We start from the raw sequence: 27103 nt of genomic DNA on the forward strand, positions 1-27103 counted from the left end.
ACAGAATCACTCGAATAACCTTGCTCTTTTTACTTTAAGGCGCTGGTTTCTTCTTCTGTGTTTCTTACCACTGGTGGGGGAAAACAACAGAATTTCTCGAAGGACCTTGCCCTTTTTACTTTAAGGCGCTTTAAGCCGACGCCAGCTTCAAAGCCGGTCATACCGGAGCCGAGGCCGACCCTGAAACCAGACGAGGAGTGGATTATGGAGGAGGTATCCGAGCAAAGAGCGGACCAGAGATTCCTGAACTATGCCGGAGGAGCAGAGTTCCGAGTCCTTATTAATAGACGGAACGAGATCAGGATCTCTTTTCATTCCCCGAAGAAGGAGGGGAATGTGAGGAGCCAACCGGCCCCCCACAAATTAAACAAAGTAAATAATATGTAAATAGAGGCCGTGTAACTAATAATAAAAAAACAGATAAAAAAACAAATAATAATAAGTAACAGTATATATATATATTCCCCCGTATTAGCTAAGTAAGATAAATAATTATGTTAATTAGAATAAGGCTACGGCCGCCACCTACGATAAGTTACAAAACTATCATCTCTAGCCGAGCTCGCTCCGTTAGCCTGGAAGGCTAACGCACACGCACACACACAGGCACACGCAGCGAAATCCACCATGATCACATGTCCTAAGGCAATCGATGCAGAGATAAGAAGAGCGAGAGGACTCGAGATCAGAAACTTCGAGAAGGAATGCAAAAACTCGACAAGAAGTTCTGGAGAAGTTTCGTGGACAAAAGCGAAAGTCAGTTTGGAATGAGAGCCCGTTTGATGATCACTTATTAGTGGAGTTTTCAAATCAGAGGTCGTTTGACGCTGACTTGAAAAAAAGGAGGGGAAGCGAAGTATTGAGACCGGGCGGACGCGAAAACTTGTAACGCGGAGATCGAAACGAGAGTGTGAGGAAGTGAGAGTTTGGACAATTGACTTGGAAAAGGAGTTAGGTCCACAAAATATTATTTTTACCCTCTTTTGGCCATACGGCCCAATTTGCGCCATCCGCCTCGAATTCTTTGACTCTTAACGCCAATTTCTTTTGGTGTAATCCGGTGGCTAACGAATTCATTGTCAGCTCACCGGCTCATCCAAGCTCGCTGGTCCCCAAATCTATAAATTCTCTGTAGAGGACCCTGGCGGGACTCCCAGCCTAAGAAACTACCTCACAGTTCATAAAGAACTTCGCAGCTCTTGCCTCCGCAATCACCAATACCCTTAATAACAGACGCAAATTTATTTGGACCAAGGAGGCTCAGGAAGCTTTTGAGGGTCTAAAGCAACATATGTGCACCGCCCCAGTCTTACACAGTCCAAATTTTTACGCACCTTTCTCTAGTCATTGTGATGCACGCAATACAGGAATTTGTTCTTATGCAGCGAGACGCAGAAGGAAACGAGGTTCGGTATCCTTTATATCTCGGAAGCTGAACAAGTGTCAATCAATTGATATGGTGACTAAAGAGGAGTGTTTGGCAGCCGTGTTGGTAGTACAAAAATTTAGGACATATCTGGAGGGTCAAGAATTTAGCTTTATCACGGACCACGCTTCTTTTAAATTGGTTATGTACCATTGGTTGCTGAGCGATCCGTCCGTCTCTGTTGGCAGACGATACGAAAGTGACGATCGATTCTCTTTTCTCCTCCCTCGCTTCCGTGCGAACCGTTATCGATCGTCTGCTTTGCCAGAGGTGCCTTCTGAGGCTTATCGATTGGTATTGATCGTCCCTCCTCTGATCGATGGCTGTGCTTAGTCAGTGGTGCCTTCTGAGGCTTATCGATGGTTTTTGGGACGCGGGTGATTTCATAACTTAACTCTATCTTAATAGTAAGGAAATAATATAACAAATGCTCCAGTGGTTGTTTTCCTTTTAAACTAGGGATAGATATACTTAATTGTTACCGCCGTAATTTAAATGCAACCGCCAATTAGGCGAAAAAGGCGTAACCCTGAAAACCTTTGGAAAAAGTGTTACCCATGGTTTCCCGTAAATATATAGGGTAACACTTGTACGATACTTGAGGAAACACTGTCGAAAGCTGCTTCTTTAAAGCTGCTCGCTTTTCTACAAAAAAACAAGAGAGAACGCTATAGTCGAGTTTCCCGACTATCTGATACCCGTTACTCAGCTAGTGTAAGTGCGAAGGCCAGTTTTTGGCGGTTTGTAGGCGTAATAGTGGGCGTGGCAAAAAGTTTTTTGGCAAATCGATAGAAATTTACAAGACCAACACAAAAATGAAAAAATATCAAAACATTTTTCAAAAGTGTGGGCGTGGCAGCTTTGGGCGGTTTGTGGGCGTTAGAGTGGGCGTGGCAAAAAGTTTTCTAACAAATCAATAGAAATTTACAAGACCAATACAAAAATGAAAAAATATCAAAACATTTTTAAAAAGTGTGGGCGTAGCAGCTTTGGGCGGTTTGTGGGCGTTAGAGTGGGCGTGGCACAAAGAGTTTTTTGGTAAATCGATAGAAAATAACATAACTAATACAAAAATGGAAAAATATCAAATTATTTGTCAAAAGTGTGGGCGTGGCAGTTTTGGGCTGTTTGTGGGCGTTAGAGGGGGCGTGGCAACATAAACATGCGCTGCGTCTACGTCTCTGGAGTCTGTATGCTTTATCTCAACTTTCTAGCTTTAGTAGTTCCTGAGATCTCGACGTTCATACGGACAGAAGGATATGGCCAGATCGACTCGGCTATTGATCCTGATCAAGAACATATTTACTTTATATGGTCGGAAACGGTTCCTTCTGCCTGTTACATACTTTTCAACGAATCTAGTATACCCATTTACTCTACGAGTAACAGGTATAATTATGCAATCGCTGCCTTATTGATCTTTCTGGCTCTAATTTTTTTTTCTACGTCTGAGTCCCACGGCCACAACTCCCGCCCAACCGACCGAGGGGCGCTGCCGTGTATCGTAAGGCTCGAATCTCGGGAAGATATACGCGATATAGAAGACAGTAAAGAACGAGGAAATATTAGATAATAGATAGAATCTATTATAGTCAGAACATAATACTCTGTAGGGATCATGAAACTCATAATTATATCTACATTGACTTAAATTTAACGGTACGTAATTTCTAGTAAATCTGCTTTGAACAGTGAAGTTTAGCCGACTAACCAAGTCGAGACTATCAACTTCACCGCGAATAAGGTTAAAAATAAAGACTTCCAAGCATCGTTCTACGGTTAGCTAAGGAGAGTAAACTAATTGACATTAGTCTACTGGAATAAGGAGGTTCTCTAAGGTTTGCATCCCAATTAATGCGTAAGGCAAAAAGTAAGAAGTTCTTTTGAACCGATTCAATGCGGTCCGAGTATACTTCGTATTGTGGACTGCAAACAGGTGATCCATACTCGAGGATCGGACGGACTAGAGATATAAATCAGGTTTTGGTCCTGTAAGGATCATCAAATTCCTTTGACCACCGTTTTATCACCACCACCAAGCACACCCCTGGCCTTATTGACAATAGACGAAATAAAGTCTGAAAATTTAAGGCTAGGGTCCAGATGAACACCAAGATCATCAACATGTAAGTAAGTCGCGTGCATTAAGTTGGCACGTAAAAGGTCATAACTTTACACTTAGAGCCATTTAAGTTTAATACGTTATCACGGCACAAGGTTTGAAAGCTAGCTAGATCGGATTGTAAGTCCAATGGCGAGAAATGTCCTTATACTGGAGACATAATTTAACATCATCAGCTTACATAAGTACACGCGAATGCTTTATTATTAAGGGAAGGTCGTTAATAAATAAGGTAAAAAGGAGCGGACCTAGGTGGCTCCCTTGTGGGACACCGGATGTGACTCGGAGAATACAAGAAAGAGAATTTTTAAAGAGGACCCGTTGCGTCCTGCCATTCAGATAACTTAGAATCCAATTTAGATCAGCAGGGAAACCTAATAAATCAAGTTTTTTTTAATAAAAGTGAATGATTAACAGAGTCGTTTGAAGATTATTTTTGAAGCCCTGTACTACGAAGCAGGTTAGCTCCAGAAGGTCAGTAGTTGTTGACATGGTGATATAATTTACCTACACCTTCTGCGTCTGCTTCGACTGTCCGGCCACACGCCTGTGTCCTGACTGCGCGACTCGCGCCCGCACTCTGCGCTTGCTCGTCTGCCCTACGCGTGTTTCCTTGACTGACTGCCTTGAGTCGCTCCTGCTCGTTCAATGTCGGGGTCCAAGGTCCATTATTTACCGTTTGACCTGACCGCCCTTGACTCCTCCCGCATTCCAGCCGTGTTCGCTGTTGCTAGGCCGCTCCCCTGCACCCGGATTTGTGGAGAGTTTTAAGACTCCTCACAAGCCTCTCTTTTATTACGGTACCTTTGTCGATTGTCACCTCGAAAGTTGGACGGCATGGATCGTCTGGTTAACTAAGAGGTGCTACTCTAGTCAGAAACACACTTTCAGGACTTGTAACAAAGCATAGATCCAATAATCGACCAAGAGAATTTCGAATATAATTAACTTGCGACAACGATATGTCGAACAAGCCGTCAATAAAGTCATGCTGTGGTATAGGCAGTAGAATATTCGACTGTTCTTCTGTAGACCACTTAGTGCCTGGTATATTAAAGTCACCTTAAACAACCAGTTGGTCCCTATTGGAAAGTCTATTTTAAATTGGAAAGCGGACAAATGATTTATATATTCAGGAAATTCAGAAGACGGCGGAATGTAAGAGCACGTAATATAAACATAGCTATAAGAAAATGACAGCTTTACGCATAAAAATTCTAAGTTACGAAACTCGTCAAAAAGTACCTCCTTTGACTTAAGGGTAGACCTAACAGCAATTAGGACTCCGCCCCTCCTGCCTGTATACTGTGGACATACCTAGAAAAACTTCAGAGTTATGTATCTCCGGTTTTAACCACGTCTCTGTAAACAAAATAATATGGGATGCAAAGGAAAGGCTATCTAAATAAAAATTAGTTAAGTAAGTTTAGTTCAGTTTTTGGAAGATCAAAAACTAGAAGTTGAAGAGGAGGATGGGCAGAGATCAGGCCACGTGTGGGAAGTTTAATACCCACGGGCCCTTTTTTTCTATTTTTAGTCTTAGCTTCGAACTCTTTCACCACCATACTATTTGGCCAAAAATATGGTCGAGAATAGCTCATTAGGGACAGTTATCTTGAAGGATGAGATGTCCCTAGCGTAAAAAGAATTAAATTTTCCACTTTTATGTTGTCGGCTATTGTTTTGTATGTTATATAAGACAATACATCAGATGATGTTTGATCAGGGGAAAGCCGAGAAACGAAAATTTGTTTCTTTAGTGGAACCACCGAGAGGGGTTTTGGCACTGCAGGCTGTATTTCTGAAGTGCCAACTTGTACCGGTAGTCCGGACTCAGTATTCCTTTGTGGTGTTAAGCTATTCGGGAATCTGTGGTGGAATCTCCGGTTGAGAAACCAGTGCGGACAAAACGGAATCTGTTCGCGTCCTCTGATCCAGTTTTCAAGTGATGGTGTGATTCAGAAGTCTATCCAAAATTTGTTGCATAGTGGCCAGGGGTCGAATTGCCTGCAGATGCGAATTCATAATTCACTGAGCTCCCAAAAGACCTATTAATGAGCCCTTCTTAAATATTGCCTGAAGTATAGAACTTTATTATCAAGTCGATTAATCAGCAAATTCTTAGTCCTTTTATAATTGGCAATCGAGGGTTCGAGCGACCGTATGGTTTCCAGTTCCACGCCGCCTAAACTCGACCGTAGATATTGTAATTTTTATACTTGTTACTCGTAGAGTAAAAGTATGTAACAGGCAAAAGAAAGCGTTTCCGACCATAAAAAGTATATATATTCTTGATCAGGATCAATAGCCTAGTGGATCTGTCCGTCCGTCTCTCCGTATGAACGTCAAGATCTCAGGAACTATAAAAGCTAAATTGAAATTAAGCATACAGATTCTAGACATACATAGACGCAGCGCAAGTTTGTCGATTCAGGCTGCCACGCCCACTTTAACGCCCACAAACCGACTAAAACTGCCACGCCCACAATTTTAAAAAATGTTGTGATATTTTTTTATTTTTGTATTAGTCTTGTAAACTTCTATCGGTTTGCAAAAAAACTTTTTGCACGCCCACTCTAACGCCCACAATCTGCCCAAAACTGGCACGCCCACACTTTTGAAAAATGTTTTGATATTTTTTCATTTTTGTATTGGTCTTGTAAATTTCTATTGATTTGCTAAAAAACTTTTTGCCACGCCCACTCTAACGTCCACAAACCGCCCAAAGGTGCCACGCCCACACTTTTGAAAAATGTTTTGATATTTTTTCATTTTTGTATTACCATTTGCGCTCAAAAGAGGTATCTTTCGATGAAGGCCAGGAAGTCTGCCGCAGAAATTTCAAGCAGAGCAATTTCGCAGCTGGTTACAATGCAAAGATGGGGACATCCTTCGTAAAAGCAAGGGTGAGAAAGAAGATTGGTCAAGTGTATTATGATCTGGAGGATTTGACGGGACGTTATGTTGGCAGGTTCCATGCTAAGGACATAAAGCAACCTCGCAAGCTGTTTTATCAGTCTTGGAGTGTTGACCCCAACTCTGATCTTACTGAGGGGGTATTTTTGTAGCGCTTGCTCGTTAGATAAAAGATACTTTCTATCGCCATTTGTTGGTCAGATTTAGTTTTAGGAACTGTGTCGCCGCTAAGGTGAGTTAGGGTAAGAAAAAGGGCATAGACGAAGTTTGCCGATAAACCTAAATCCGACTTCGAATTGCCATTCCCTTCGATTTCATTCAGCAATTGAATTGTCAAAAAAAATTATTTCAATAATTTAAAAACATTTTGATAACTTCTTATACTCTATTATAATTACCCATTCTATCGTATACCATTTATATCTACATTTACATTATGTGTTTATTGTTTAGTCTTAGTTATTTATTTCCTTTTAGCGTGTAAAAAAATTTTATAATGTTTTGAAGAAATTTTGAAGTGGCCGCAGCTAGCTTTGCTTGGCGATATAGGGTAGCACATGCACAAGGGGTCGCTCAAGCTATTTAGAGCTGAGGTTATGAGCGACCATGGTAGGGTGGGCAAGAAAGTGCCTCCATAACATCCGAGGAAGTAGGGTTCAGCCGAAGTGAAAGTATTTGTCTTTTGGCAGCACTTATTTATTAGTGTGTGGGTATCTCTATCCCGGTTGTAGTTAACATCTCGAGTTTACATCTGGCCTGTTGTATTTTTTATCAGTGTAGCGGTTCTTCGCTTAATTTCAATGACCAGCACCCAACGATATGTACTGCCAAGATCCCATCCAGAAACGTTAGCAATTATTTCGCATTACCATGAGTCTAATCTTCATACCGGCCCTCAAACTATACTTGGTATAATGCGTTCCAAATATTGACCTATTGGTGAGAAAAAGACTGTTACCAAGTCTTTAAATAGATGGGTACGATGTTTATTCCCGTTACTCGTAGAGTAAAACGATATACTAGATTTTTTGAAAAGTATGTAACAGGCAGAAGGAAGCGTTTCCGACCATATAAAGTATATATATTCTTGATCAAGATCAATAGTCGAGTCGATCTGACCATGTCCGTCTGTCCGTCCGTCTGTCTGTCCGTCCGTATGAACGTCGAGATCTCAGGAACTATATAAGCTAGAAAGTTGAGAATAAGCATACAGACTCCAGAGACATAGACGCAGCGCAAGTTTGTCGATTCATGTTGCCACGCCCACTATAGCGCTCACAAACCGCCCAAAACTGGTTATATATTTTTTTATTTGCTTATAAGTATTGTAAATTTCTATCGTTCTGCAGAAAAACTTTTTGCCCCGCCCACATACCGCCCAAAACTGTCACGCCCATACTTTTGAAAAATTGGTCTTGTAAATTTAACTCTATATACAAACCGCCAAAAACGGTCAGTGTTGTAATTTCTCTTCGCACTTTCACCAGCTGAGTAACGTGTATAAATGAGAGGATGGCTGGTTTTCCGAATGGTGGAGTGTTTTTATTGGCTTAGAGGGTAACAGTCGCTAAATGAGATTCGCTTCCTTACGCGTGCCTTTTTAATCTCCTCTTCTTAGTCTTCTATCGATCTCGATCATCATAATACTTAGCTATCGATTACACTATAGGATTTTGCTTTAACTAATCATGGACAACAACTCGCTCGTTACAAACGGGTATCAGATAGTCGGGGCACCCGTATTTATTTGCATTGCATCCAAGTCTGTGCATCTGGAGCTAATCAAGGATCTCTCCACAGTAGCATTTTCCATGGTCTTAAGCGCTTTATATGCACCAGGCGAAAGCCTAAACAATTTTTCTTTAGACAACGCCACTAATTTTGTCGGCGCCAGAAACGAGCTACTGTAACTAAAGCGGCCGTTCCTTAGCAGTGATCACCAGAAGTCGGTGGTCGATTTTTGTCTATATGAAACTATCGATTGGCATTTCATCCCCCCAAGTTCGCCCAGTAAGTCCAGACTTTATATAAAATTTAAAAATACCGGTTCTAAATCTATATTCTCTAAATATGTAAGTGCTCGGTTAAATTTTACCGTGCTTAACGCTCAGTGTTATAAGAATTATTTAAACCGTTGTAAGTTCCAGTTCGCACAGGATCCCAAAAAGTTTTATAATTTCGTTAACACTAAGCGCAAAACAACCAGTTACCCTTCCTCGCTATTTTTTGAAAATACTTCGGTAACATCGGATCAGGCAATAGCCGATCTATTTGCCAAGTTTTTTCAAACTACATATTCTACGTTACCTCATTCTGAACGGCCTTTCTCTTACGCGGTATCAAAGTCAAATTTAATATTCTGCCCCCTTTAAACGAAAGCTCACTGCTTTATGATCTTCAGCGAGTTAAGCCTGTCTATTCGCCAGGTCCCGACGGAATTCCTGGCTGAGTGCTTAGATTCTGTGCGGAAGCCTTGTGCAAGCCTCTACTAAAACTGTTTAACTTATCTCTGGAATCTACAAAGTTCCCCCAAATATGGAAGGAGTCCTTTGAGATCCCTCTCCATAAAAAAGGTAGCAAATCCGATGCAAGCAATTACAGAGGAATCTCCAAATTGTCTGCTATCCCTAAGCTTTTTGAAAACGTTATCACTCCTCATTTGCAGCACCTTTGTAGGTCAATTATATCACCATGTCAGCATGTGTTCATGAAACGCAGATCAACAACTACCAAAGACATTAGAATAACAAGATGCGTAACGCCATACGAATTTTTTGCACACGACTTTTTCGTGGTGGCTTTTCAAGTGGCTCCAGGCTCTCTCGAAATTTTGTTCAAAAGCCAGAGAGCGGAGAGCTCTAGAGCCAGCAGCTCTCTTGTACGCATACAGCGACAGCTGACCACTGTATTGGTGCACACGTATGCACATGCATTGTAAAAATGACAAAATATGCCCTTCATTTTAGAAGTTCTTAGACTTTAAATCTATATTATTTTTTATAAATTGCCACCACTTAAAAACTTTAGTTTTGCATTGCCTTAATATAACAATTTATATTTAAATTCAACATAGAAATAATAATAGCACAATCTATGTACCTAATAATGCATAATAATTTTCAAATATGATTTTATATTAGAATAGTTTTTATTAGAGTATTCAGCGTGCGACGTGTGAAAAATATAAGACGTCAATGATTCTTCGGTGCTTATGTCCGCACTTCGTGCATCAATGAAATCAATTTTGCAATAAAGAGTTCCATATTTTTATTTATTTTATAAATAATATTTTAGTTTTAAATTATTTTTATGAAATATTTTAAATGTAATTTCTTTTTGTTTGTTGTTTATTATTGTTAATTATTTACTATAGTTATTTAGTCAAATTACTAGTATAAAAATTACCAATTTTCAGTATTTAAAATGCAAATAAGATTCACTTAAATTATTTTTTTATATTTTATTTTGATATTTTTAAAAAAGCGCGCAATTATGGTTGGTAAAAAATGCTCTACGAGTAACGTGTATAAAAAACTTCTTTCAAACCATAAGAGTTACGAATTACGAAATTGACCAAAACATTAATCAAATTTGTTTCTTTGATCAAAATTGATTTCGGCCCTAAAATCGTCTTCTAGAATAAGCACGCACACATGCACACGATCTCCTTTATTGTTTTTACTCATACAAGCGAGACAATTCTATTTTTAGATTTTAACGCTCTCGATTTTAGGCGAGCAAAAAGAGAGCAATTTTGGTCGTCACCAAAAAAGTGGCTGCATAGTGCAAAACCAATGTATGGCCGTTACGCATCTTGTTATTATAATGTCTTTGCAACTACTAACCTTCTGGAGCTAACCTTCTTCGTAGTACAGGGCTTCAAAAATAATCTTCAAACAGATGTCAATTATACGGATTTTAGTAAAGCATTCGACTCTGTTAATCATTCACTTTTAATAAGAAAACTTGATTTATTAGGTTTCCCTGTTGATCTCCTAAATTGGATTCTAAGTTATCTGAATGGCAGGACGCAACGGGTCCTCTTTAAAAATTCTCTTTCTTGTATTCTCCGAGTCACATCCGGCGTCCCAAAAGGGAGCCACCTAGGTCCGCTCCTTTTTACCTTATTTATTAACGACCTTCCCTTAATAATAAATCATTCGCGTGTACTAATGTACGCTGATGATGTAAAATTATGCTTGCAATATAAGGACACTTCTCGCCATTTGGACTTACAATCCGATCTAGATTGCTTTCAAACCTGGTGCCGTGATAACGTATTAAACTTAAATGGCTTAAAGTGTAAAGTTATGACCTTTTGTCGTGCCAACTCAATGCACGCAACTTTCACTTTAAGTGGGTGCTCTTTGGACAGAATAACACATGTTGATGATCTTGGTGTTCTTCTGGACCCTAAACTTAAATTTTCAGACCATATTTCGTCTATTGTCAATAAGGCCAGAGGTGTGCTTGGTTTTATAAAACGGTGGTCAAAGGAATTTGATGATCCTTACATGACCAAAACCTTATTTATTTCTCTAGTCCGTCCGATCTTCGAGTATGGATCACCTGTTTGGAGTCCACAATATGAAGTTTACTCGGACCGCACCGAATCGGTTCAAAAGAACTAATTACTTTTTGCCTTACGGCGCCTTAATTGGGATGCAAACCTTAGATTACCTCCTTATTCAAGTAGATTAATGTTAATTAACTTACCCTCCTTAGCTAACCGTAAAACGATGCTTGGAACAGTCTTTATTTTTAACCTTATTCGTGGTGAAGTGGATAGTCCCGACTTGGTTAGTCGGCTAAACTTCACTGTTCCGAGCAGATTTACTAGAAATTACGTACCTCTAATTTTAAATCATTGTAGATCTAATTATGAGTTGCATGATCCCTACAGAGTATTATGTTCTGACTATAATAGATTGTATCCTATTATCTCTTATTCTGACTCTCTGCCGTTTTTAAAGCGATCAATACTAACATACTTAACGAATTCTTAGATCTTACTTCTATATACATATATTTCCTCGTCCTTTACTGTCTTCTATATCGCTTCTATCTTCCCGCGATTCGAGCCGTACGATACACGGCAGCGCCCCTCGGTCGGTTGGGCGGGAGGTGTGTAAAAAAAAAAAAAAAAAAAAAAAAATACCCTGTATCAAGTTACCTAACTTTTACAACACTCATATGAAATGTTTTGTGAATTTGATTCTGGTAATAGAAGGCATGAATAGGTAATGAAAAACCTCTGAAAAATTAGAATACATTTATTTTTATAATTTAAGTAAAGTTAGTAAAAATCTAAGAAAATTTCTCTTGTTGCGAAGTGAAACGAATTGTGTAGAAGAATGCCTTTTTGACTCTTTTGTTAAAACCCCAAAGTGGCCTGCCAAAGCCATACAATTTTCAGCACACCTTCGAGGGAGATCGATCTTTCGCCGATGGATAAGATGCGTGAGTTGATATAACCTTGTTTTAAGTGCTAACCCAAAACTTAAGAGGAATTTATTAAATGGCAATGATATAAAAGAAGTTGAGAAACGAATTAAATGCCGCAACAACTGAAATTTGTCTATCGCTGAAATAAATTAAATATTTTTTTTAAATTTTGTCGTGAATTATAATGAAGTTTAATTGAATTTAATTAAAAGAAATTTCACAATGGAGTTAAACGAGAAGTTGTCTACCAATGAATTAAATAAGATAATCGAAACTATTTCTTATTAATTTAATTCTTATCACAATTAACATTTATATCTAAATCCCCACATTTTTACTACATATTATTAAATCATGCGATACATAAATATTCTTATAACTATCTAAGCTTATTGTTCACGCCAGAAGGGCGCAAACCACTGAGCGGCAGCGTAAGCAGTGTAAAGCTCCTCCACGGCTCGCAAGCACCGCTGCTCGCGCTCTCCTTCTCTCCTCGCGCTCTCCTTCTCTCCTCGCGCTCTCCCTCCCTCCTCTCGCTCTATTCACCACTCCGCGGTCCCGCGGTACTCAAAATGTTAGTTTTAAGTTAGTCTTAATTTACAAGTGCGATAATAAAGTGCAAAACTGAAGTCGAGCCCGTGACTTTTTCTTTTTTGGAGGGACTGATCAGCAGCAGCCACCACAACAACAACAACCATTCAGAAGTCAACTTATCTTGGACGTCAATCCGCCCACTCCTTTTGATGGTCCTTCGAGTCCGCGACACATCGTGATCCTGCCAGCGCTCCTTGCGGAAAAAATCAAGATAAGTACGGCTTTATATCCTATTCCGTCCGTGGTCGCCATTTTCGTTTTTTTTTCCAACGGCGTTATTCTTTCCGTTCATCCGAATCAAGTGAAAAGTGAAAATTAAGTGAAAATATATAAGTACATGCGCCCAGCCACCGTGATTACTTCTTTTTTAAGTGCATAAAAAAGCACTTTGCCAATACCGGCCCCCTACTTCCTTTCACGGTGATCCGCTGGTATCCAAGCGCATATACATATATATATATACATTTTTTTAAAACACTGTCCAAAATTCACTATTATCGTCCGCTGCTAAACTGCTGTTTTTTTTTGCCTCAATATAAAATACAAACCACAAATTCAAATAAATTAAATCAAATATACATATACGTATTTAGCAAAATTTTACATACACATAAAATTATATATCCATATAAATATACATATACATATTCCAATAAAATTTACATCTACATACATATATAAAAATCACTCCATATATTTAACCAGTTTAATATACAAATAAAACATATTTCCAAAAATAATAAATAATATCGAAGCCGAACTGAGAACAAATTTTATTTCTTGGCTCAAAATAAAACACAAATTTCGACATACAGAATAAAATAAAATCTGATCTTCCGTTATTACATTACATATATATGTTTAAATTCCAAATAATACATACATACATACACACAGTCGCGACTTACATAGGCTTGCCAAGTGCAAGTTCTTTCGTCTCCTCTTTGTTCTTTATTGCCCTGACAAAAACCGGCGCATAGCGACGAAAGATACCCTATAATCGAAACATAAAATAAAATAAATAAGTCCGACGACAAAATTTAAGAAAAAACTGACCCGATTATTTAATAATTATTTAAGCCAAATAATAATTTTTTACAACCTATTTCTGGCTCCTATTTCTGGTTCCTAAATTAAAATAATTATTTATCAGTTCCACCCAAATTTATCAGCCTCCCTACTTGGCTTTTTGGCGTGTTTTTTCGTTGTGGTCCTAAATCCGGTAGCTATTTTTATAAATTATTAGCTATCATCCGAACTCTATTCGGTAGCTATTATTTAGCTATTTTTTCCACAAATTCGAATTTATAGCTATTTTCTATATATTAGCTATTTTTTTCGGGATTTCAAGTCGGTAGCGATTTTTTATAAATTATTGGCTATTACCCAGACTCCATCTGTTAGCTATTTTTTAGCTATTTTTTTTTTCTATAAATTCAAATTTATAGCTATTTTCTATATATTAGCTATTTTTTTCGGGATCTCAAGTCAGTAGCGATTTTTTATAAATTATTGGCTATTACCCAGACTGCATCTGGTAGCTATTATTTAGCTATTTTTTCCATAAATTCCAATTTATAGCTATTTTCTATATATTAGCTATTTTGTTTTTTTTCGGTTTCCAGTCGGTAGCGATTTTTTATAAATCATTGGCTATTATCCAGACTCCAGCTGGTAGCTTTTTTAGCTATTTTTTCTAGAAATTGCAATTCATAGTTTTTTTTATAAATTTGAGCTATTGTTTCCAGATCCCAATTGCTACTTTCTCCCGAATTCCGACGGGATTCTTTGTCCATCCAGATTTGGGTGCTCTCTGTGTCTGGTTCTTTTTCGATTCCACATTTTTTGCGGCGGGCAGGCCTTCTTGACTTCCTTCTCCTAGGGCACAGCTGAGCATGCCCCTAGAGGGAGACAAGAAAAAGACACCCGCACCTGGAAAAGAACAAAAGTTCAACCCGCAATCTCCGCTATCCACTCGCGGTAAGCCAGCACCCAAGTCCGTTAGTCCCAGGGTCAAAACCGCGACTCCCACTCCGAAAGCAAAGGTTTTGTCATCGACTAGTTCGAAGACAACTCCTAGGATTGTCATATTCCGACCTGTGCCGCGAGCGTCTAGTGAGTCTTCTCTATCGAGAAAATCCGAGAGTCCCTCCGCTGTCGGGACTGATTTCCTCCGCGTCACACGCTCTACCACAAAGAAAATGGCATCCTCTGAGCAGCCAACGCCCGCAACCGCAGCGTTGCATAAATTCATCGCCGTCAGCGATCGCGTAAGCCTTTTCGAAGCGAAGATCAACACTCCTGATCAAGCCTCTCCGTCCCTACACACGTTACAAGTCCGTCTGCAACAGGTGCGAGCCTTATGGGACAAAGTGGAAAGAGAGTACGAAACATGCTCTGACCTAATGGCCCAAGAAGGATCCCTCGACACAGTGTCTATTCTCCAGGCCAAATATGACTACTGCTACTCAGTATACGAGTCATGTGCAGCACAAATTGGCGAAACAATCGACAGAGCAACGCCTCAAGTCGCGCAAGCACCCTCTCAGCCGCTAATTTCGTCCGGCTGCCGCTTACCTCCATGCGACACGGAAGTCTTCGATGGCGACTACCTCCGATGGCCCACTTTCCGGGACCTATTCACGGCAATTTACGTAAACAACCCCAGGCTGACTCCGGTCGAGAAGCTATTCCATCTCCTAACGAAAACAAGTGGCGAAGCAAAAGCCATCGTGGCGAAATCTCCTCTCACGAATTATGGTTTTGCTTCCGCGTGGGAGGCGCTTCGAGATCGGTTCCAAAACAAGCGACTTTTAGTCAACAGCCAGCTCAAGCTCCTTTTTAACTTGAGTTCAATTTCGCAAGAATCTGGCCATGCTCTGAAAGAGCTACAATCCACGATTCAGGGGTGTTTAAAAGCACTAGCGCATTCCCAGGTATCCACAGAAAACTGGGATTGTCTCTTGGTTTTCCTTTGCGCGAGCAAACTGCCCAAGCAGACCCTGTCCTTATGGGAACAGTCGCTAACTGCCAAATCCGAGATCCCAGCTTGGGAAGAAATGAATGCCTTCCTGAGCGAAAGGTATCGGACATTGGAAGCCATCGAAGATATGAAACCGACTCAGGCAGTTCCAAAAAGGCTTCAATCCTTCGAGACAAAGGTCAGCACCAAACAGAAAGGGTGTGACTTATGTTCTAAGGAGAACCATCCGGTCAGATTGTGCCCGCGTTTTCTTCAAATGTCTGTTGACTCGCGCTCCGGCTATATAAAAAAGAAGCAGCTATGTCTGAATTGTTTTGCCAGAGGTCACCAGCTACGCGACTGCACAAGCACACACAGCTGCTTTACATGTAAGGGCAGGCACCATACGCTGCTGCATCGCAGCCCCCCAAATTCCGAAAATGCGAGTTCCTCAACCTCGCCCCCTACACAGCAACCTCCGAGACCCTCCAGCAGAAATGCATCGGCAAGCACCTCAGCGGTGCAAACTTTTTTCGCGTCCGGCACTTCAGCCGTCCTACTGAGCACAGCGATCATTGACGTGTGCCATTTGGGGACGAACTACCGAGCCCGAGCCTTAATCGACTCGGGATCCGAGGCGACGTTCATTTCAGAGCGCCTGTTCAACCTCATCAAGTTGCCATTCCGCAACACCCAGACCCAAGTCTCCGGGTTAAATCATTCGGTCTCCGCGAAATCCTCGAAGCTGTGTCACTTCGGGATTCGCTCTCCTACTAAGCCAGGTCTACAGTTAGACACTGAAGCGTACGTCCTTCCGGAGCTCTCAGGCAAACTGCCCTCCTATCCGATCCCTCGGAATTCTTTGAAGGACCTGCCCGCACTCCGCTGGGCAGATCCTACCTTTTTTGAGAGCTCTCAAATTGATGTACTGATCGGGGCTGACATTCTACCATCCATAATGATGGATGGCACCCGACAAAATATTTGCGGCTCGCTCCTGGGCCAAGAAACTATTTTCGGGTGGGTGTTAACGGGGCCGATTTCCAAGGGTAAGCCGAAACGGGTCGCATCCTTCACGACCCAGGTGCACCAAATAGGCGACCCTGATTCGCTCGACACGCTTCTCAGCAAGTTCTGGGAGGTGGAGGATCTACCAGTAAAGATGGTAAAAGAGTCGTATTGTGAAAGGAACTTCCTCCAAACAACAACAAAAGACGCAAGCGGGAGGTACGTGGTGACGCTCCCGTTCCGGGACCCCGAGAATACCGGTTCCGATTTAGGATATTCAAGGTCCATTGCGTTAGCTCAGTTTCTTAGAAACGAAAATCGTTTAAAAAGAGACTTCCCCTTAAAAGAGCAATATGACAGCATGATCCAGGAGTACCTGGATCTGGGTCATATGAAAGAAGTTCCGCCGACTCACAATTCTCCCTCGTATCATCTTCCTCATCACGCGGTAGTTAAGCCCGAAAGCACCACTACAAAGCTTCGCGTTGTATTCAACGCTTCAAGTCCGTCGGCAAATGGGACCAGCTTAAATGATATCCTTCATGCTGGTCCAGTCTTTCAATCCGATCTAACGATCCAGGTCCTGAAATGGCGTTATTTTCAATACGTCTTCAGTGCAGACATTACGAAAATGTATCGTCAGATCTGGGTCGATCCAAAACATACCCCGTTTCAAAGAATTCTGTTCCGAAACAAGGAAGGAGATATCCGAGACTTTGAACTAAAAACAGTTACCTTCGGGGTCAACTGCGCCCCCTTCCTCGCCATTCGAGTCTTGCAACAGCTGGCAGAGGATATCCAAGCGCCATTTCCAAATGCCAGCCGCATCATCCAGCAGCACATGTACGTCGACGACGTTCTGGCAGGGGCGAATTCCGTAAACGAAGCCCAAAGTTCGATTCGAGAGTTGCAAGCAGCCCTAAGTGCCTCCGGGTTTCCGCTAAGAAAGTGGACCTCGAACAACAAAAGCGTCCTTAAAGACGTCCCGGCCGAACACCTCCTTCATAGCGAGTTCCTCGACATCGATGCCGAAAGCACGGCCAAGACGCTCGGTATTCGGTGGAGGGCAAAGTCCGACGAATTCTATTTCGTTCCCCCCGAAATAGTTGTGGAACCCTCCTATACAAAGCGAGAAGTTTTGTCCCAAATCGCTAGGTTGTTCGATCCTGCCGGGTGGCTCGCGCCGTTCATAATCCGTTCAAAAATGTTCATGCAGGAGATTTGGTTGCAGAACTTAGGCTGGGACGATAAGCTTCCCACTGAAATGAGTCAGCGGTGGCAATCGTTTTTAGACGAGTATTCCGACCTCAACCAGATCCGCGTTCGAGATGGATCTGGTACCAGCCTGAGGTAATCATAGAGCACCACGGTTTCTGTGACGCGTCTCAGAGAGCCTATGGAGCGGCTATATACATCCGCGTCGAGATGGGGCAAAGGATCCTGACTCGCCTGCTTACAGCCAAAACACGAGTGGCCCCGGTAAAAACCGTCTCCCTTCCTCGGCTAGAGCTCTGTGGTGCCGTGCTGTTTACCGAAATGGTGACAGCAATCCTTCCGCACATGCCCTCCGCCAATTCAGATATCCGCTGCTGGACAGATTCCACAATCGTCTTAGCCTGGCTACGAAAGCCTGCGTGCAACTGGACCACATTTGTGGCCAACAGAGTTGCCAAGATCACGCAGGCGACGCCAGTCGACTGTTGGGCACACGTTCGCTCAGAACAAAATTCCGCCGATCTAGCCAGTCGAGGCGTATCCCTACATGAATTGGCAGAAAACCATCTCTGGTGGCACGGACCAGAGTGGCTGCAAGGGCCACGAGAGCTATGGCCAGCACAAAGCGACACTCTTCCAGTGACAGAACTAGAACAGCGCGCGGTCAAAGTGCATTTTGTCAAGGCCCCGTCCATCGACTTTCTCGAACGTTTCTCCAAATCGGACAAGGCCCTGCGAGTTCTGGTCTATGTTCAACGCTTCCTTAAACGCTGCCGCAAAGGTTCGTTCTTGCCCAATTCACGCCCTACAAGTGAAGAGATCCGGGAGGCAGAACGAACTCTGACCTCCATTGCGCAGCGCAGAGCATATGGCCAAGAGCTTCAGCATTTGACCGAGAAAAGGCCTCTTCCAGTGTCAAGTCCTTTGGTGAATTTGTTCCCGTTCATTGACCAACACGGAATTTTAAGGGCGTGCGGCCGTCTCACTGCCTCCAAAACCCTGCAATATGATGAACGTCATCCGATTATTCTCCCCTATGACTGTAGACTGTCGCGCCTCATCGTCCAATTTACCCACCAGATTACTCTTCATGGCGGTAGTCAATTGATCGTACGCCTGATCCGATCGAAGTATTGGATTCCTAAAATCAAGAATCTGGTGAAGGCTGTGGTCAATCCGTGTAAGATTTGCACGATTTACAAGAAGAGACTCCAAACACAGCTGATGGGCGATTTCCCGACAAATAGAGTCTCCTTCTCGAGGGCGTTCACCTACACGGGGGTCGACTATGCCGGCCCTTTCGAAATAAAAAATTATACAGGGAGAGCGTGTCTCATAACGAAGGGATACGTTTGTGTGTTTGTGTGTTTTTCCACGAAGGCTATCCATTTGGAACCCACTTCCGATCTAACAACCGAGAAATTTCTAGCGGCCTTTGCTCGTTTCGTAGCAAGGCGCGGTTGTCCTCAGCGGGTCCATTCGGATAATGGTAAGACCTTTGTGGGGGCGGCAACTTTGATTTCCAGGGACTTTCTCCAAGCTACCAAAGAGTCCGTGACTGATGCATATAGCCATCAGGGACTCGTATGGCGGTTCATCCCACCAGGTGCTCCACATATGGGGGGTTTGTGGGAAGCAGGGGTGAAAAGCTTCAAAACCCTGTTCCTTAAATCGACGTCAGCCCGCAAATACACATTTGAGGAGCTGGCGACGCTTCTCGCTAAGATTGAGGCTTGCCTCAACTCTAGACCCCTCTCCCCTATGTCCGAAGATCCCTCAGATTTGCTGGCCCTCACACCAGGCCATTTCCTCATTGGAGGGCCGTTGCTTTCCACGGCGGAACCCGAGATAAAGGGCGAAGCCAAGTCGATAATAAATCGATGGCAACACCTCAAGGCACAACATCAGCAGTTTAGTGCACGGTGGAAAGAGGAGTATCTTAAAGAACTCCATAAACGTAACAAATGGCAATTTCCGACCAGGAACCTCCAAGCCGACGATATGGTAGTTGTCAAGGAGGACAATCTACCACCGAACGAATGGCGGCTCGGCAGAATCGTTTCTGCCTTTCCAGGAGCCGACGACCGCATTCGAGTCGTTGAGATCCGTACGTCTCGCGGCACCATAAAACGCCCTGTCCACAAGGTTATTCTTCTACCGATGGAGGACAAAGAGTCCTCCGTTCCTAGGGATTAGGGCACTTCCCCCAGTCCGGGGCCCAGATAGTAGTCGGCTCATACTAAGCTTTTTATTTCTTTTATTGGCAGACTTACTACTCACTTCCTAAAAATAATGGCTCCTCGTCCTCGTGCCACGCAGTCGTTGGAGAGCAGACGTACTCGAGGTATTAAATCCTACCGCTGCCGAGTCTGCTCTGGAATCCATCCTCTTCGGAAGTGCAAGAGGTTCCACAAACTGAGCGCTGAAAAGCGCCTTCGGGCAGTACTTATTAATAAGTACTGCTCGAACTGCCTTGCCCATCAGCACTCAGGAGGAGACTGCCGCAGCCAAGACGGATGCAAGAAGTGTGGAGGCGACCACCACACCCTACTCCACATGCACGAGGTCCTCCCCGCTCCGACCCCGGCAGCGCTACCAGCTCCGACGCGCAGAGAGCGCCATCCCGCTGCACCTCGTCCGGTCCGGATTTCCGGCACTCCGCCACCAGCCCCAGTCGCCAACAATCGCCCGCGTCCGAAGGTCTCCGTCGCGTCTCCGTCGGTGGCAACGGTGCAGCAGAAGGCTGTCCCCATCCTGCCTACAGCCGTCGTCGTGCTGGACACGGGCTCGAAGACTTTCGAGACCGGCGCCATGATCGACCCATGCATGCCGGTGAGCAGCATCGACCGGTCGTTGGCGGCTGCGTTCCGGTTGCCCATCACACGGCTGGGAGACGACGAGGTCTGCTCGGTGACACTCCGGTCCCGAACAAGCACCTTCCGACTCAACGTCGTCCTGAAGATCGAACCCAGTCTAAGGATCCGGACACCCATCCGAGCTCTGAGCGACGCCGCAAGGGCCAAATTTGACGGTGTTCGTCTCGCGAACGAGCGCTTCCACCGGCCGGCCAGTATCTCCCTCGTGTTGGGATCAGATGTATATGCCAATCTGATCCAACCGGGGTTCCTAAAGATTGAGGATGGGTTGCCCGTCGCGCAGAACACGGTGTTCGGATGGACCGTTTCTGGAGCGTGCACGGAATGAAGAGGCCGATCCTGCTGTCTAGCCGGCCAGGGATACCTTTGCCTACGCAAGGGGGGGGGAGAATGTTCACGCCAGAAGGGCGCAAACCACTGAGCGGCAGCGTAAGCAGTGTAAAGCTCCTCCTAGGCTCGCAAGCACCGCTGCTCGCGCTCTCCTTCTCTCCTCGCGCTCTCCTTCTCTCCTCGCGCTCTCCCTCTCTCCTCTCGCTCTATTCACCACTCCGCGGTCCCGCGGTACTCAAAATGTTAGTTTTAAGTTAGTCTTAATTTACAAGTGCGATAATAAAGTGCAAAACTGAAGTCGAGCCCGTGACTTTTTCTTTTTTGGAGGGACTGATCAGCAGCAGCCACCACAACAACAACAACCATTCAGAAGTCAACTTATCTTGGACGTCAATCCGCCCACTCCTTTTGATGTGGTCCTTCGATGTTAGTCTTAATTACTTTATGTTTATTTAATTCAATGTTTAACGAAATCATGAGCAACTAAACATTTCCTTTACAGTGCTATTGAAAAAAAATTGCGAACTTGGAAGCGCTGTCGGTTCCCTACAGGCTTAGCTTTACGCGTTAAGCGGTGCCGGTGCTGGTTGTTGCACAGGCCTCCTTCAGCTGGTTGGTGTCCTTACAATGTTTGCAAGTGTATTTGCAATAAGGGCTCCATGGTCCTTCGCAGTCCAACGGGCATTGTTCCTTGTAGACTGGTATGGTGGCTCTGAGTGGTGGTGTTAAAGATTTAGTTTTTATATTATTTATAGTTTTAATGAGTGTGAAAGTTTGGCTTTGGTTCTTTACTTGCGCTTTTGTTAATTCTTGTTGTAAAAAGTAAAGCTCTGCTTGTAACTTGCGAGAAGTTGACGTTTGAAAATGTAATAGCCACCTTAGGTGAGCTATTCTCTTTTTTAATTTTTGCCGCACACCGCCGCGCTTTTTTCCCATTGCCTTACTCTACTCACTCAGAATTTTGTCTTCCATCCGCCTTTTTAGTCCAATCCAAAAATTTTGCGTTCATCGTGGCGTGTTCTCCTATGTCCTTAGTCCTTATGTCCTGTCACTCGCCATGTCCAAGGTAGGATCCGCCAGAAATCTTTTCACAATTTATTTTTGCTTTTTGTGGAGCATAGCTCCGTTTATTTTATTTGCAACTTTGTTTCACTTCTCCAACTTGATTGATTCTTTTTGCTAATAACATATTCCACTTAGGCTATGAAGCCGGCAGAGAAGCGGCTGCACTATGTATTGCTTATGTTAAGAGAGTTGGGAGAGAATGCTATGTGCGCACTTTATGTACACAGCGGCTTTCGGTTAGCCTGGGAATGCTGACCATGCGCTTATGCAGTGTGCTCCATAAGTCGGCGATCATATAACACTTCCACTTGAACATTATTATTTATGCTAGCAATGCACTAAGCCGCGCTGAGTTGAAAGTATCTTTTTGCTGGGAAATTCTGGGTCGGGGTGGGGGGACCCGATCTCTTTTGGTTATGATAAAGAACATATTCAAGAACAACACCTCATACTCCAAACCCAGGGAATGGTAGGGAATCGCTTTATTTTCTCCATCAAATTTGAAAAATATGTTAAAATTAGTACTTTGGTAAAACAGGTATTCCTGCACTTGCAAAGAATATTATACATTTATTCTACCTTGGTTTTACCGTGATTTGATGACCCTTTCCTTAGAGACCATAACCATTACCTAAAAATCGATCACAAAGTCCGAATTTTCTACAAAAAAGACCTGCTTTTTTGTAACCCAAAAAAGGTTCAATTTTGAACACGTGTAACTTCTAAAATACTGAATTTGAAATCATTTGGAATCATTTTTTGGATTCAACGATCCGTTGTCATCAAAAATTTGATTTTTGTATAGCGTTCTAGGTTATGTTCCTGCTTCGCTTACAAATATTTATATGCGGAATTTACCCCGCCGATTTTCTTTTGCATATATATTTAAATGCGGAATTCGTCCACCCGATTTTCCTTGTAGATTTATCTCATTTCCTTGGGTATATTTATGCAATGTTCTCCCGCTTGTGCCTTGCTTAAATGTCTGAGTGTTCTCGTTATATAAGTTAACGACTTGCTCTCACCCGGAGCCAATGACCCGTTCTGGTTAAGGTAAGCAACCTGCCTTAGCCGAGCCCCGCAGACGCCCCTCGCCCTTGCGATTAACATGACCGCAACCGCAGCACAAACAACGGAAGCGGCAAGTGGAGCACAGTGCCAGCGACCATATGCTGCGTAAGCGTTCTCACGCTGGCACATCGACGGCGAGTTTGTGCGACGTAAGCGTTCTCACGCAGAAATGCAACGCGAGCGCTCTTGCGAAAACGCTCCGACGACCGGAATGAGCGCGTGTGCAGCGTAAGCACTTTTACGCCAGCACCGGCGGTTACCCAGGCGGGTTGGCCACTCGATGGAGGCAGAACCGATTTGGCGACGACGACAAGCAGAAGTCCAACCCTAATAAGAATTCAATAAATAAAATTATAACAATCGACCAACCCACTTGTGTTCTCCTTGTGAAAGGATCAAGATCTTAGGTTCTCCTGCATTGTGGATAGCAACTTGCGTTCTCTTATTGTCAACGGACGAGAGCAACATGAAAAACTGCGACAGGTAAATGTATACGTTCAACGATGACCGCCAGTAAAGTTACTGGCGTTCACTGGCGCCCCAACAGTCGGCAAGCCCGGCTTTACCAGTGCATGTGTGTGAAAATGAAAAACGAAACAAAAAATCAAAAAGATTAAAGATTCGAATGTGCAATATAAAATAATAAAACAATTACCCGCTGCGGTGGAGATGCGCGACAATATCCGAACATCTTCCAGGAGCGCATACAAGTTGTAGTGATTCCGCGTAATGAAAAACGACTACGCACTGCGGCGGTATAACTTTTCGCTGATTCGCGAGTGTTAAAATGTCGTAGCTAAACACCAATATAAAACAGTAAAAACGAAAACCGCGGCGGCTATTTATTTGCAAGCGGCCCCATTTCATAACAAACATTTTATATTTAGGTATAAAGTGGTGAGTGGCCGTCTACTGGAAAGGCTAAGAGGCGCGCAGTGCGTCCGAGAAAGCTGGTCAGTAGTCTGTAAGGCAACCGTACCTTAGTAGGCTATGGGCCAAAAAGGATATCTACGGACCTTCGCGCCCGGTGCCCCAATAAGTATACGAGAATCCAATCAATAATCCTAAACAAACAGCACCTCTATCACGGCATAATGCACTGTAAAAAATTATATTGAACGATTTAACGATAACATTATCAAACAAGTGAAAGAATTATAAGAAGAAACAAGAGAGAACGCTATAGTCGAGTTCCCCGACTATCTGATACCCGTTACTCAGCTAGTGAAAGAGCGAAGGAGGGTCTTCAGCACTGACAGTTTTCGGCGGTTTGTGGGCGTTAGAGTGGGCGTGGCCAAAAGTTTTTTTGCAAATCGATAGAAAATTACAAGACTAATACAAAAATAAAAAAATATCAAAACATTTTTCAAAAGTGTGGGCGTGGCAGTTTTGGGCGGTTTGTGGGCGTTAGAGTGGGCGTGGCAACATGAATCGACAAACTTGCGCTGCGTCTATGTCTCTGGAGTCTGTATGCTTAATCTCAACTTTCTAGCTTTTGTAGTTCCTAAGATCACAGCGTTCATACGGACGGACAGACAGACGGACAGGAATACAGACGGACATGGTCATATCGACTCGGCTATTGGACCTGATCAAGAATATATATACTTTATATGGTCGGAAACGCTTCCTTCTGCCTGTTACATATTTTTCAACTAATCTAGTATACCCTTTTACTCTACGAGTAACGGTTATAAAAATATGCAATTTATGCGACCTTACTAATAAATTTTCCTTTCATTAACAGATCAATTCAAACGTAAGAGTACAAGTTCGAAGAGCAAACAAGAAAGGAAATCATATACAACGGAAAAACTTTCCCAATAGGTCGCAAATAATAAAAACGAAATATAAACTCGAGTATTGAGGAAGATCATTTAGACTCTTAAGCTAAAAACTCTTTGCTACTTCCCTGTTTTCAAACATTGGTGACAACTTGACCACCTTTCAAAAAAGTCCCGCGTTAGCTTTTACTTATCCGGGTTTCACGTCCTTGCTTACCTTTTGTATCACCTCCCTACGAATTTATAGAATGGAAGAGATTAAAGAAACCCTTCTCCAAATTCAACGATACGTTGAACAATTTGATCACCGCTTTTAACTCAGTTACAGAAGACAATAAGAAGTTGAGCGCTAGGTTAGTTACCCGAGAGGGGGATTTCGAGAACAGGAATCCTGTTGATACTCAGGCGGTACCATAAACTAGGGCCCGCAACGAGTACGAATTGAGGGAAACTTCAACCTTACCCGATTGCGTTAAAGAGTTACAAATATTCGAGGGCCAACCGAAGGTTTATATTTCGTGGATTAATAGAGCGCAGTCCGTTCTAGGTGACCATAAAAAATAAGCCCCTGTATAGGTCAATCGTTTTACACATCAGATATAAGATTACAGGTAACGCCGACACGGCGTTATTAGCTTGTGGCATAGAGGACGATGATTGGGAAGAAATCAAACGCGTCCTTTCCCTCAACTACGCTGATAAGAGGAACCTTCGTACACCAATTATGCCAACTAAATCAGGGTACCCAGACTTTAAAAAAGTTCTATATGGCAGTAAATAGCCATATTTCTTTGATTTTGAATAACTTGAGGAGTGGCATAGAGAGCCTGAGTGCTCTTATCGAAACTTATAGGGACAAGGCGCTGGACGTCTTCATGAGAGGCGTCAGCGGCGATTGTTCAAGGTGGTTGTTGGTCCGTAATTCAAGGACTTTACCAGAAGCCTATTCTTTCTGCCTTGAATTACAAAATGTTGGTTCAAGGGCCGGCACCGGTCCCTCACATTGGATTAATAGATTTGCACAACATTCGCAACACTACCAGCCTAGATTCACCGGTGCCTATCAGGGCTATAAGACAGTCCCTACGTTCACTGGAACCAGCATGGACCTAGAGGTACTCAGCCTTTACCAAGGTGGACACGGCAACCCGCTGCCATAAAAATGGAGTCTAACCGATCCGGCCAATAGCATCAGTCTGGATACGGTACCCCTCACAATGATTCCACCGGCCATAAAAGATTATCAACTGGCTACGCTAACCCCTTCCATAGGGGTCTTTATCATATAGAGGCAACACCAACTCTATACGCTGAAACTGAAGAAAGGAACGGCCAATACGTTCCTCCATCTTCCTATTTTGAGCAAGGTCTTAACCATGAGGAAACCGGGCATCAACCAAACGAATTAGACAACGGGAACTCAAATGTAGAGTCGGAGGACGTTATCCAAGGGGGTTAGAATTTTATGACGAACGCCTCTCCAGCGTCCCATACCTAGAGTATGGAACCAAGGATGAGGCTAAGTTACACTTCCTTATAGACACCGGCCCGAATAAGAATTTCATCAAAAATTCAGCTGGGAGTACCCCCATTCCTTCCCCTTTCCAAGTCCAATCCGCTGCAGGTAATGTGAAAATCACACATCACCTAGTAAGCAAATTCTTTGAACCAATCGGCAATAGCACCCCAACTACCTTTTTTGTTCTTCCTTGACGAAATTATCGAGGACGACTCTTTAAAGGAAATTAAAGCCTTGGTTGATAGGAAGAACGACTGTCTTATTGTATCCCCGGGTATTACAATTCCTCTCCTCACGAAAAAATCCCTAAATGTCCATTCCCTGTTAGGCTAAGAACATCCAGAAGATATAAAACCCTTAACGCTCTGTTAAGCTCATACTCGACTCTATTTGACCCACTTTCACCGGGCGAAGCAGTCCACACGAGTGTAAGAGCCGAAATTCGTACTATTACTGACGACCCTGTGTATACTAAAAGTTACCCCTATCCTGCAAACATGCGAAACGAGGTTGACAGGCAAATCACGGAATTTTTAGCTGATGGCATAATTCGAATTTCAAAAAGTCCGTATAATTCTCCAATTTGGATGGTTCCCAAAAAACCAAAACCAACCGGAGAAAAGCAATATCGCCTCGTGATAGATTTTAAACGCCTGAACTTGGTGACAATATCAGACACTTATCCAATTCAGGAGATTAATTCCACTTTAGCCAGCTTGGATGAGGCTAAATACTTCACTACACTTGACTTAACGTCAGGATTTTACCAG

The 27103-nt window shown here is 43.0% G+C and overlaps 3 protein-coding genes across 3 annotated transcripts in view; all 3 read left to right on the forward strand.

Moving 5' to 3' along the window:
- The window catches only part of LOC120445537, a 44406-nt gene extending 23118 nt beyond the window's left edge, over positions 1 to 21288 (forward strand). The window contains exons 2-3 of the mRNA XM_039626006.2: positions 12580 to 12718; positions 19956 to 21288. Of these exons, the coding sequence (XP_039481940.1) occupies positions 19981 to 20892 (912 nt within the window). The 5' untranslated portion in view covers positions 12580 to 12718; positions 19956 to 19980 and the 3' untranslated portion in view covers positions 20893 to 21288. The remainder of the gene's footprint in view (positions 1 to 12579; positions 12719 to 19955) is intronic.
- LOC122756427 lies at positions 14399 to 16769 on the forward strand. Its single transcript, XM_044005881.1, has 2 exons — positions 14399 to 16621; positions 16746 to 16769. Exons 1-2 carry the CDS (start codon positions 14399 to 14401, stop codon positions 16767 to 16769), a joined length of 2247 nt encoding a protein of 748 aa, XP_043861816.1.
- Positions 17899 to 19884, forward strand: LOC122756428. Its single transcript, XM_044005882.1, has one exon. It carries the CDS (start codon positions 17899 to 17901, stop codon positions 19882 to 19884), a length of 1986 nt encoding a protein of 661 aa, XP_043861817.1.
- Positions 21289 to 27103: the final 5815 nt, after the last annotated feature.

Source organism: Drosophila santomea, chromosome 2R (assembly GCF_016746245.2).
Source record: "Drosophila santomea strain STO CAGO 1482 chromosome 2R, Prin_Dsan_1.1, whole genome shotgun sequence".
In the NCBI taxonomy this organism is placed as follows: Eukaryota; Metazoa; Arthropoda; class Insecta; order Diptera; family Drosophilidae; genus Drosophila; species Drosophila santomea.

Bases quoted from the DNA above. Each gene is read 5' to 3' on its own strand.
- LOC122756427 (XM_044005881.1), top strand. From the start codon at position 14,399: ATGCCCCTAGAGGGAGACAAGAAAAAGACACCCGCACCTGGAAAAGAA. The intron at 16,622-16,745 runs GTAAAGATGGTA...GTTCCGATTTAG, and splicing joins GGGAGGTGGAGGATCTACCA to GATATTCAAGGTCCATTGCG.
- LOC122756428 (XM_044005882.1), top strand. From the start codon at position 17,899: ATGGGGCAAAGGATCCTGACTCGCCTGCTTACAGCCAAAACACGAGTG.